Source organism: Bufo gargarizans, chromosome 5, assembly GCF_014858855.1.
Source record: "Bufo gargarizans isolate SCDJY-AF-19 chromosome 5, ASM1485885v1, whole genome shotgun sequence".
Taxonomy (NCBI): domain Eukaryota; kingdom Metazoa; phylum Chordata; class Amphibia; order Anura; family Bufonidae; genus Bufo; species Bufo gargarizans.
The window spans coordinates 106128935-106141184 of NC_058084.1; the positions used below are offsets into that span (position 1 = coordinate 106128935).

The 12250-nt window shown below is 46.8% G+C and overlaps 1 protein-coding gene across 5 annotated transcripts in view; it reads right to left on the bottom strand.

The window, feature by feature from the left end:
- DNAJC5B (DnaJ heat shock protein family (Hsp40) member C5 beta) overlaps window positions 1–12250 on the bottom strand; it is a 206692-nt gene that overhangs the window by 38711 nt on the left and 155731 nt on the right. The window contains exon 1 of one of the 5 annotated variants that reach the window (XM_044295276.1): window positions 4958–5392. The exons of the other annotated variants lie outside the window; for them this stretch is intronic. Coding sequence (XP_044151211.1) covers window positions 4958–4986 — 29 coding nt within the window. The 5' untranslated portion in view covers window positions 4987–5392. Of the gene's footprint in view, window positions 1–4957; window positions 5393–12250 lie in introns of those variants that run through there. 5 annotated transcript variants of the gene reach the window in all.

A 12250-nucleotide genomic window follows, 5' to 3' on the forward strand; every position in this document is an offset into this window, starting at 1 on the left:
GTCACACTACTGCCTCCTCTTCCCCTGTGTTACGTGCTGGCCAATCCCTTGTCCAAGACACAGGCCAGGATGCCTCCTGCCCTGCACCTGGACCTTCGCAAGCACCATCAGCTAGCACATCCACTTCTATGTCCCAGCGCAGTGTACAGATGTCCATACCCCAGGTCTTTGAACGAAAGAACAAATACCCAGCCACCCACCCACAGGTCATAGCACTAAATGCGCACTTTTACAAATTGCTGTCCCTGGAAATGTTGCCTTTTAGGCTTGTGGACACTGAGGCCTTCTGCAGTCTGATGGCGGTGGCGGTCCCTCGATGCCACTATTTTTTCCGGTGTGCCGTCCCAGCCTTACACCAACATGTGTCCTGTAACATCACCCGTGCCCTGACCTACGCAGTTATTGGGAAGGTCCACTTAACAACTGACACATGGACAAGTGCTTGTGGCCAAGGATGCTACATTTTCCTGATGGCACACTGGGTGAACGTTGTGGAGGCCGGGAGCGAGTCGTACCCTGGGATGGGACAGGTGCTACCGATGCCAAGGATTGCCGGCCCGCCAGCACCTACATTAGTGGCTGCAACCCCCCTTCTCCTCCTCCATTTCCTCTTCCACTTCCACCCCTGAATTATCATCTTACAGCACCAGTCAGCCATTAGCCAGTAGCTGGAAGCAGTGTAGCACTGCAGTGGGGAAGCGGCAACAGGCCGTGTGTTAAACTAATATGTTTAGGTAACAAACAGCACACCGCCACAGAGCTGTGGCAGGGTATAAGGGACCAGACTGAGCTGTGGCTCTCGACACTCAACCTACAACCAGGCATGGTTGTGTCTGATAATGGCTGTAACTTAGTGGCGGCTTTGGAGCTCGGCAAGCTCACACACATACCATGCCTAGCCCACGTGTTCAACTTAATGGTTCAGCGGTTTCTAAAAACCTACCCCAATTTGCCTGAGCTACTGGTGAAGGTGTGCCGTGTGTGTTCCCATTTCCGAAAGTCATCTACAGCTGCCGCCGTTCTGGCAACTCTGCAGCAGCGCTTGCAATTGCCAGCTCACCAACTGTTATGCGACGTGAGCAGACAATGGAACTCCACGTTCCACATGTTGGCCAGGCTTTGTGAGCAGCAGAGGACAGTAGTGGAATACCAGCTGCAACATGGTCGTCGCCTTTCCAGTCAGCTTCCGCTCTTCTCAAGCGACGAGTGGGCATGAATGTCTGACCTCTGTGAGGTTTGATGCAACTTTGAGGAATCAACACAGATTGTGAGCGTGATGCCGCTATTATCAGCGCAACCATCGCACTTCTGTGTCTACTGAAACACTCGCTGCTCAAAATAAAGGAGGACGCTTTGCATGTGGAAGAGGTGGAAATGGGAGAAGACAGTACACAGGGTGATAGCCAGACCACCCTCCATTCGTCTTCTCAGGGTGAATAGGATGAGGAGGAGGAGCAGGAGACGGTTGCCTCCGCTACAGAGGGTAGTACCCATAGCAGGTTTATGCCATCTGTTCAACGTGCAGATTGAGCATCATCCTCCTGATGAGGACAGTGAAGTATTGTCTGTTGGGACTTTGGCACATATGGCTGACTTTATGCTATGCTGCCTTTCCCGTGACCCGTTATACGCATTTTGGCCAACACTGATTACTGGTTGTTCACCCTTCTTGACCCACGCTACAAAGAGAACTCAACTCTCATTCATGTGGTGAAGAGTACTAGCAAAATGGTGCAATACCAGAAGGTCCTTGTGGAAAAATTGCTCCAAAAATGTACAGCTGACAACGCTGGCAGCAGAGTACGTAGTTCCTTGGGCAACTGAGGAGGGAGACGAGGGGAACACACAACAGAGGCAAGGCAACACTCTCCAAGGCCTGGGATAGTTTCATGACACCCCGTCAGCAACCTCACCCAGATGCGCGGCCTAGTGTCACAAGGAGAGAAAAGTTTTGAAAGATGGTGAAGGAGTATGTAGCAGACCATGTCAGCGTCCTCAATGATCCCTCTGTGCCTTACAACTATTGGATGTCCAAGCTGGACACGTGGCATGAACCAGTGTTTTGTCAGAGCGGGTATTTAGTGCTGCTGGGGGCATAATAACTAATAAGCGTATCTGACTGTCAACTGAAAATGCTGACAGGTTGACTCTTATCAAAATGAACAAGACCTGGATTGCCCATGACTTCTCTACTCCACCAGAGGAAAGCGGCTGAACATAAAGGCACTTTAAATGTGGCTTTTATGGTGTATTGAATACACTGTATTCCCATGCACCCCTACAACCACAAAAAAGGGTATATGGTTCAATCTTCCTTTATTCATCCTCCTCCTCCATCATATCAACATGCTTATTAGACTGCCCTCGGAGGAGAGACACACCTGCACACACCCTAAATACACACAAGAAACTCTGAGCCAGAGTGGAAGATCTGTTTTAGAGGGTCAGCTCAGCAACAGGCCCTCAACCATAATTTTTTAGATGTTCAGCTCAGCAGCAGGCCCTCAACGATAATTTTTTCGATGGTCAGCTCAGCAGCAGGCACTCGCCCCTAATGTCTTAGAGAGTCAGCTCAGCAGCAGGCCCTCGCCCATAATGTTTTAGATGGTCAGCTCAGCAGCAGGCCCTCACCCATAATGATTTAGATGGTCAGCTTGGCATCAGGCCCTCGCCCCTAATGTTTTAGATGGTCAGCTCAGCAGCAGACCCTCACCCCTAATTTTTTAGATGGTCAGATTGTAACATCCCAGAGTATGTTACTAAACTCTGTTTCCCTGCTACAACATGTTAGGTGTATATGTATTGTCATCTTGTGTAATCTAACATTACATTTTCCTGTATATACATTTTCTAGGCCTGTTTTATGTATTTTGCTGTAATTTCCATGTGCACCAGCAGGTGGCAGCAATATGTTCACCAGACCATAGTTCAGTTTAGTATATCTAGGCTGGAATAGTTCGTTCCAATCTACCTCTTTGAGGAGGGGTGGAATGTTCCCACTTCCTGCCTCATGGGGAGGAAAGAAAGTTCTAGTTAGTGTACCAGCCACCCCTGCCAGGGGCAGGCTGTGTTAGTAGGAGCTCCCAGTTACAGGGATCCCAACCTAGGATCCAGCCTCGGCTGAGGCCAAGGATCATTCTTCCCAGCCTGAGTCATCTACCTTAGCTGGTGACAAGCAAGCAACACCTCTAGAACTACAGATCTCCAGGAAGACATAATTCCCTGCGAGCAGTCCTGTGAGTACTTATCCAGAGTCTAGGAGAAGCCAAATTTCTCCTCAGCTAGTCAGGCCCACATCAAGCAGAAGACAGACAGACAGAGCATAAGAAAGATACCTGCCAGTTTCACTAGGCATATGACAAGAAGCAGAATATATATAGATTCCTGCCCCATATTGCCAATACCTGCTGGGTCCCAAGACTAAAGCTGTAACTCGTATGGATATCTGTTGCCATTCAGTAAAGACAAGTTGCATTATACTCCAAGTCTGGATCTCATTTACTGCTACCAAAGTTCCTCAATTACTCCTATTAACAACACTCAATTTATTGCAAGTGAGCCAGGATCCAGGAGTCCAGCCATACCAAGGTAGAAGACACCATTGACATTACTATACCTACTATACAGAGACATTACCCCCTTCTGGCATTCCTCACCTGGTACATGAGTAATAACATCTTAAAGGGCCCTGCTACAGTACCTGCGAACAAACGATAAACTTATACACGTATCTATCCTGACCCATTCCATTGTACTAGTGTACTGCTCATTGCAAGATCAGCAGCAGGCCCTCGCCCCTAATGTTTTAGAGGGTCACCAGCAGGCTATCAATCATAATTTTTCAAGGGTGTCTTTGAAGCCCTCCTTTATGTGTAATAAAGGGTGTAATGGACTGCCGGTTCCTTGAAATTTTTGGCAGCCCTTTCACTTAGTGCATAGGCTTTATGAGTGTAGGAGTCAAACTACCTGAACAATTGTACCACAATGTGAATGAGGCCCTCCATTATGTGATAAACAGGTTGTGTCGGAGTGCCTCTTCCTTGCAATTTTTGGCAGCACTTGCACTTTATATACAAGTAAATATATAGCAAAGAACGTTTCCTAACAATTTTTCATCTAAAATTTATTTTATCTTCGGTTTTGTGCGTACTATTGTCAGTCTGCAAAATTGCCATACTACTTGGACAACATCATGCCCAGCAGCGACCTGGGAGTCCAAGATGCTTCCAGACATCCTCCCCATGCTGTTCCTGAACCATTTCAGTGTTGTTTCCATCAATTTCTGACCTTTTAGTGTGAACCAGACACCCTCTCCTCTTCAGAGCAGGGAGTGCCAGGTTTAATGCTCGGGTTCTCCCATTGACTTCCATTGTGCTCCCGTGCTTGGTAGAGCACCCGAGCATCCAGAGGTATTCTACTCGAGCACCCGAGCACTTTGGTGCTTGATCAACACTACTAAATACCATAGACCTCCTCCAAATAGATAGCCAAGATATTAATGAGTTCAAAGGATGCCTAGCTGATTGCACTGAGAGTAGCATTGCGGTTGGATGTTGGTAGATTACATGTATTTTTTTGCAGTCATATTCTATTAGTCATTGCTGCATTTTAGTGTAATACAGGCAGTGCATGTGATACAACAGATAATATTGTGATTCCGAATTCTGTTTAGATGGGTTATTTTCCAAAGTGCTTTTTAAATAAGTATATCACCATCTCGTCTTCTTTATGATTAATGCAATTGTCTGTATTATGTATGTATACCCCTTTTCTACCCCAGAAGACTTACTGCACTACATACTTATATTCAATGTATAGCACCTCAACCAGCCTATGTTCATATAAAAAAACTTGATAGATTATTCAGGAGACTCCCCAGTTTATTATTATAGACACAATCAGAGCTGAGATGACTTCTAGGTATAGAAGCCAGTGTCTTCTTTTCCCCAGGACCTACCTTCTCAAAGTTGCAGCAGGGACCCCCATATTCAATCATCTAGTAGCATCTTGCTGCTCCGTGTGTTATGACCACGTGATCAACTCCCTCTGAGCATACCCCTCAATCTTCACACGATACCTCTTATGGTGAGAAGAGATTTTCCTGAGGGGAGTACCAGGTGCTACAGAGGGGAATTGGAACACGAGGGAATCAGGACCAGAGTGTGAACCCACTGGAATGACCTCCAGGTGACACAATACATCCAGTGGATGTTAGGAGGCCAGAGGCTGATCAGACAGAGGCGTAGTCAGGGTACAAAGGCAGAAGTCAGGCAAAGTCCATAAACGTAGATCAGGCTCAGAGCAGGCGGAAATCAGGCAAAGTCTGTAATACGTAATCCAAAGTCCGGTACACAGAATGACAAGAACCAACAGAACACCTTAGCAAAAACAGGAAACTAGACTTGCTAGGAACCTAAGTTGCTCAGATGCCTTCCTGTAGAAGGAGGCACCTTTAAATACCTCCTGCAGACCAGCTATAGGCTGGGGAAGATAGAGGGCGTGTGCAGGTTGCCTTACAAATGGAGGAGAGACACACCTGCACACACCCTAAATACACACAAGAAACTCTGAGCCAGAGTGAAAGATCTGCTCAGAGCCAGGAGGGAAAAGCTGGTGGCAGGAGTGCAGAACACAGCTAAGAACCCTGCCTGCCCGTGCCTGTCAATGAAGAGGCCCATGGAGCAGGTAATATTTGAATGTATCCATACGGTGGGCCCCCAAAATAAATTTTACTGGTGGGCCCTAGGCACCCCAGTCCGACCCTCACTGCAGGCACCGATGCCTTCTCAAACAGCTGAATGTCAGTGGTCTCAGGTGTCGGATCCCCACCGATCAGATACTGATGACCTATCCAGAGGATAGGTCAATACTATAAAAGTCTCTTAAAATTATTTTAATAGAAATAAATACTTAGCCAGCATCAGACTAAAATTAAACATTGTACTCTCAACAAAATTCATTGCTGATTAACTTTCTAATATAAATTTCTACTGGTATAAACTATGTCATTAATTAAGACCGGCGTTTTAGACGCCAGTTTTAACACCCCTTGTGCTGGCCGGTGGATCTGCTGAAGTTATGTAGAGGTGCCAGCCTCTACATAACTTTGGTGGATAAACCACTGGTCTAAATCTACGCCAGCTTCCTTGCTGGTGTAGATTTATAATATTTTCTACACCTAAAACAAGCATAGAAAATGATAAATGAGATGGACTTGCTGGACCACCCCCTTCCCCGCCCATGCCACGCCCCCTTTTATAGACCTGGTGTGAGCGGAGAAAAGGTGTGACAGATATACGTCAGAAAACGAGCATCTATCAGTTAGAAAATGACCCCCTATTTTTTTTTCTATACAAAGCTCCATATCTTTTGCCTAGACATAAATTTAAAACATAAAATGTTGGTTACCTGAAGTCACCACCAGAGGGAGGGTAGGAGCTTATGGTATACTGTTATACATTGAAGTCAATGATCAGAAAGGATGCAGTGAGCTCCTATGCTCCCTCTAATGGTGACTGTAGGTAGCTACCATTTTATGGTCTAAATATAAGTCTATGCAGTATCTGAAAAAACATTTCCTGCCTCCTGCTTTTCGCTTCGAGTGCCACCCAATTATTGCAACGCTTTTAATTGCCTATTGCTGAAAGGAAGCTCACTGTGGCACATTGACCAGGCATTGTCTGGTGCACTTCTATTCACCTTTCTGCTACATGCAAATACTATTTAATATTGTGATAAGGTGGACAGTGCGGCAAGGCGTGTATATCCCACTCAGATACCTCAACTGGGTGGGATAGCTAAAATCCGGGATGCAATAGTCTCAGCAGCATGTAGGTTGCTGAGACAAGGTTGTTTTTGGTGTATTCTGGGCTGGATTTTAGTTGGATTGACAGATAGGACTGGAAGTGGGAACTGCCAATCCACACCCTTTCAGGACGGGTGTTCCCTTGGTCCAGAGAGGATCGCAGGTGAGGTCTGAAATAATCAGACTGGGATAAAGCACCTCTCAGGGTGTCAGTCAGGGGAGAGTGTGTTATCCGGGAACAGAGACCTGCAGAGGTTTGTAGTGGTCTCAGCCGGGTAGGCTGAGGGACCACAAGGCTAAATGACAGCCTGTAATTTGGGGGACGCAGTGATGCCTGCGGCACAAGGGTCACAAGGCCAGAGTCTGGAAGACTGCTGGACCACAATTCCCCCAAAGGACTCGTATTTGCACAGCCTGGATGCTGCTGAACTGTTTGGCTGAGGAAATCCGCATTTGATTTCTGCGTGTGAACAGAGCTCTTTAGGTGAGTCAGGGATACGTTATTTTGTATTACCAAGTGCCTAGACGGGCAGGTGTTTATTTTGTATCATTATGTTTGTGCTGGTGCCAAATAAAAGTGTTGTTTGGACCTTAATCCTGGTGTCCTGAAGAAGTATGTGGTTGCGACCCCCTGAAAGAAAGATGATCCCTTACAATATTATTAATAAAACAGCACTTAATTATTAACATGTTAAACCCATTTTATAATATATACTAAGGCTAGGTTCACATCTGCATTGTGAAATCCAAAAGGCTGTTACAGCAGATGAATAGTCTGCCAGAGTTCACAGTATTCGGCATAGCTAGATAATGCCGCGACTACAATGGGATACGGCCACTTTCCAACATAAATGTTGTTTTTTGGACAGACAAAAAGCTCTGCATGCACAACTTTTTGTTGGGCTGAAAGAAGGCATTACGGCGGAATGCGACTGGATCCCAGATCCCTGATCAGATCATATTGTAGTCAATAGGGATCCGATGAATTCCGGAAGGCTGTTCCTCTACTGGAACAGCCTGGCAGATTTCACAAGACAGATGTGAACATAGGGTAAGAGATTTGCAACTGACTAAGGCTACTTTCACACTAGCGTTCGGGCGGATCCGTTCTGAACGGATCCGCTCATATTAATGCAGACGGTGGCTCCGTTCAGAACGGATCCGTCTGCATTAAAATGGCAAAAAAAAGCTAAGTGTGAAAATAGCCTCGGACGGATCCGTCCAGACTTTCAATGTAAAGTCAATGGGGGACGGATCCGCTTGAAGATTGAGCCATATTGTGGCATCTTCAAACGGATCCGTCCCCATTGACTTACATTGTAAGTCTGGACGGATCCGTACGCCTCCGCACGGCCAGGCGGACACCTGAACGCTGCAAGCAGCGTTCAGCTGTCCGCCTGTCCGTGCGGAGGCGAGCGGAGCAGAGGCTGAACGCCGCCAGACTGATGCAGTCTGAGCGGATCCGCTCCATTCAGACTGCATCAGGGCTGGACGGCTGCGTTCGGGTCCGCTCGTGAGCCCCTTCAAACGGAGCTCACGAGCGGACACCCGAACGCTAGTGTGAAAGTAGCCTAAATAGGCACACTGCTCACTTAAAGGGGTATTTCAGATGTTAGAAGTTATCCCCTATCCACAGGATAGGGAATAACCATTAGATCGGTGTGCTTGGCTATCTCCAGAACTCTCGTAGAAATGAATGGAGCGGCCATGTGCATGTGCGACCTGCCACTCCGTTCATTTCAGGGGGCTGCAGTGGATATGGGCCCCGTTCTCATGATCAGTGGGGGTCCCAGCGGTAGGACCCCTACCAACCCAATAGTTATCCCCTATCCTGTGGATAGGGAATAACTTCTAACAATTGGAATACCCCCTTAAATGTATGTCCAGGCCTTGATATAAATCATTGTAAGGAGTTTACCTAGTTGCTTCAATGTCTGCAAGCACATCACCACGTGGAGAGAGTCAGGAGAAAGTTTCTCTTCGAATATCTACTTAGTGGTAATAAGGCTTTGTGAATTATCTTGAATTATTTACTATACACAAATAAGCTTTGGCGTTCTATTTATTACAGCTGTGTTGTAATAGTTTCCACTTATTATTCCATAATAGTAATTGAAATTTGCATTTATATAAGAATTCCCTTCTAAGGGGATTCAATTTGTTTTTCAATCACAAGTCTGTGCGTCTGTTTCTTTCAGCTATGACGTGATTTCTGCCACAACTGTCTCAACCAACAACGGTAGGAATATTTATATAAACATTATTTTATTTTCTTCATCTGTCAACAGCTCAGTGGTTTTAATGTTATGGTATGTTTATGTGTTAAATAAATAAATACATTCAAAAACAAGTTTGGGACTGCATTTCAGCAAATGGAGATGGGATTTGGCCTGGATTAATAGTGTCCTCAATGCTGACACATACAGGCATCTGATTGGCTCCAAATTTATTTTGCAGCAGGACAACTACCCCAAACATGCAGCCAATGTCATTAAGAACTAAGTCTTATCTCAAAATCATCCAGTCTGTCTGGGATTACATTAAAAGACAGAAGGATCTGAGCAAGCCTGCATCCACAGAAGATCTGTGGTTAGTTCTCCAAGATGTTTGGAACAACCTCCCTGCCAAGTTCCTTCTAAAACTGTGTGCAAGAGTACCTAGAAGAACTGATGCGATTTTGAAGTCAAAGGAAAATTTTGTTCATTGGTAAAAAATAAAATTAACTATTAACATTTCTATTTTTTAAAGAATTCTTACTTTTCTAAATTTTTTCTACAACTGCCTAAAACTTTTGCACAGTTATATCTATCTATCTATCTATCTATCTATCTACTCAATGACAAAAAAAATCAACCGCAAGTAGCTGAAAGCTGAAATCCTTAGGCATTACCATCAATATTGTGCAGTCATTGGCCACCCAGAGTAGGTAAGGTTCCAAGGACAGTCAGTTCTTCAAGTTGAAATGTTGGAAGCAGGAAAAATTGGCAAAAGCAATGATCAGACCCACTCTGACAAGGACTAAATTGAGGTAGTTAGACACCTGGGTCAGAGCATCTCCAATATGTCAGATCTTGTGGGGCATTCCTGGTATACAGTAGACAATACCTAACAAAAGTGGTCCAAGCAATGAAAACTATTGAACCGTTGACAGGGTCATAGGTGCCCAAGGTTCATCGATTCATATGGGAAGCAAGACTAGTCCACCAAAGAGATACTGTGTGTTAAAGGGTGTTTCCAGGCTCCTGATATTGATGACCTATCCTCAGAATAGGTCATTAATATCCAATTGGTGAAGGTTCAACACTCTGCACACCCATCAATCAGCTGTTTCAATGGGAGCTGAGCTGCAGTAACCCAGGATGGCCACTACACTTTGTACAGAGTTCCAGGATCAGAGGCTGCAGGAAAAAGCTGATAGGAGAGTCAGAGGAGTGTCAGACCCTCACTGATTAGATATTAATGACATTTATTTATTTATTTATTTTTATGCACTTATATAGCACTATAGACATTAGCATCAAGCTGTCCCTAATAGGGGGACAGCTTGATGCTAATGGGAAACACAGGTTTCCTTGGTCGTATTTGAACCTAGTGCTACAAGGCACCAGTGCTAACCACTGAGCCACTGTGCTGTCCCATATATTGAGAATCAGAAGCCTGGAAAACCCCTTAAAAAAAAACTGCAAAACCCATCCCAAACCGCCAGCAGTGAGTTTCGAATAATGATTTTCTTACTGCTGTCACGGCTGCGGATGGGGAAAACCCTCAGCCGTGCGGTATCAGCAGATGGGGTGGTCAGAGCATGGCCAGGACAGAAAAAAGGGAGAAGGTCACCTCCTACACATCCCTAATTCTGACCCTGTCTCCTATCCGTATGAGCCAACCCTGAAGGTAGGAGGGCTCATACTCCAGAACCTGATATTCCTGCTCGCCCTCAGGGTGGCCCTGGACTAGGAGCAGGGTAAGACGACCCGTTCCTCCTAGACACGGCGGAACTGGAGTCTCACTGGCCAAGCTACACAGAAAGGGGGACATAAACAGACATATGGCAATGACAGGTAAGTGAGACTAGTACCACACTTACCTGCCACAGACCCACAGCCTGGAACCCACGTGCAAGTGCTGCTATCCACAACCAACACAAAGGACACAGCACACAACAGACATCACACGAGAACCCAGTAAACCATATGCTGCAATAACAGATAAACCATAAACTAACACCAGACATAACGTTTATGACCACCAGAGTGGCCCTCACTGGCAGATGGTAAGTAACCAGGAGGATGTCTCCAGCAAGCATGGCTGAAGAACCCCCACTGACTACTGCTAATCACTGAGGCTTTATAGGGCCAAGTAGCCACACCCACAGTGAGACACACCCAGTGCACACACACACTAGGAAGGAAGTTAACCCTTCCAACACCAGGGAAGGGAAGACATCAACTTAAAGGGGAAGTGCACACAACACATATTACACCCCGTGCACACCGATAAAAGGCACACCTATAAAGAGAGGTTGCCAGGTGCAACCGCATGCCTATTGCAGCAAGCTGCCTAGCACCGCTCAGGCTGCTCTGCTGCCACATACACAATGTTGCCAGCAGCAACCACAGGTGAGGCAACATACTATAGCCCTCACCTGTGATTGACAACAACACCAAGACCGCAGGCAACTGCATGCGGTTACAGGAGTCACGACCATGACCAAGGGTCGTGACACTCCCACCCCTCAAAGCCCCCCCAACCGAAAAGGGAAGCTGGTCGGGCCAAACAACAGGGTCGGGGGGAGGGGCAATGCCTGATAACCACCAGTGTCTCCCTCCAGAACTGCCGCCAACAAACCTGGACCGACACAACGGTCCCAGGTCGTCAGCCACCAAAGCAGACTGGAGGAAAGAACAACTGGAGGCACTGCCAGACAGGTACCCGTATCCTCCTCCAGAACTGCCGCCAACATACCTGGACTGACACCTAGGTCCCAGGCAGCCAGCCACCAAAGCAGTCTGGAGGAGGGACACTGGACACTGTGTCCAACTCAGGAAAACGTTCCTACTCCAGGTCGCTGCCAGCAGACATTCCTAGACCAGCACCGAGCAGGTATACCATGGAATACTGCCAGCAGACGACCAGAGCAAGGAACCCTGAGAGGGACGAGGGGTCACCAACACGGACACAGTTAGCAAGGTGGCGGGGAATAAGCCACCAACCGCGCCGTTAACGGTGAACCCCATAACGCTCTCCCTCCGGAGAACGCGCATGTATGCCGAAAATGGCTGGCAATACATGCTGCACCCTCTTTCGAAGGCGTACCAGGTGAGGAGCCTTGGTGGTCATACTGTCACGGCTGCGGATGGGGAAAACCCTCAGCCGTGCGGTATCAGCAGATGGGTGGTCAGAGCATGGCCAGGACAGGAAAAAGGGAGAAGGTCACCTCCTGCACAT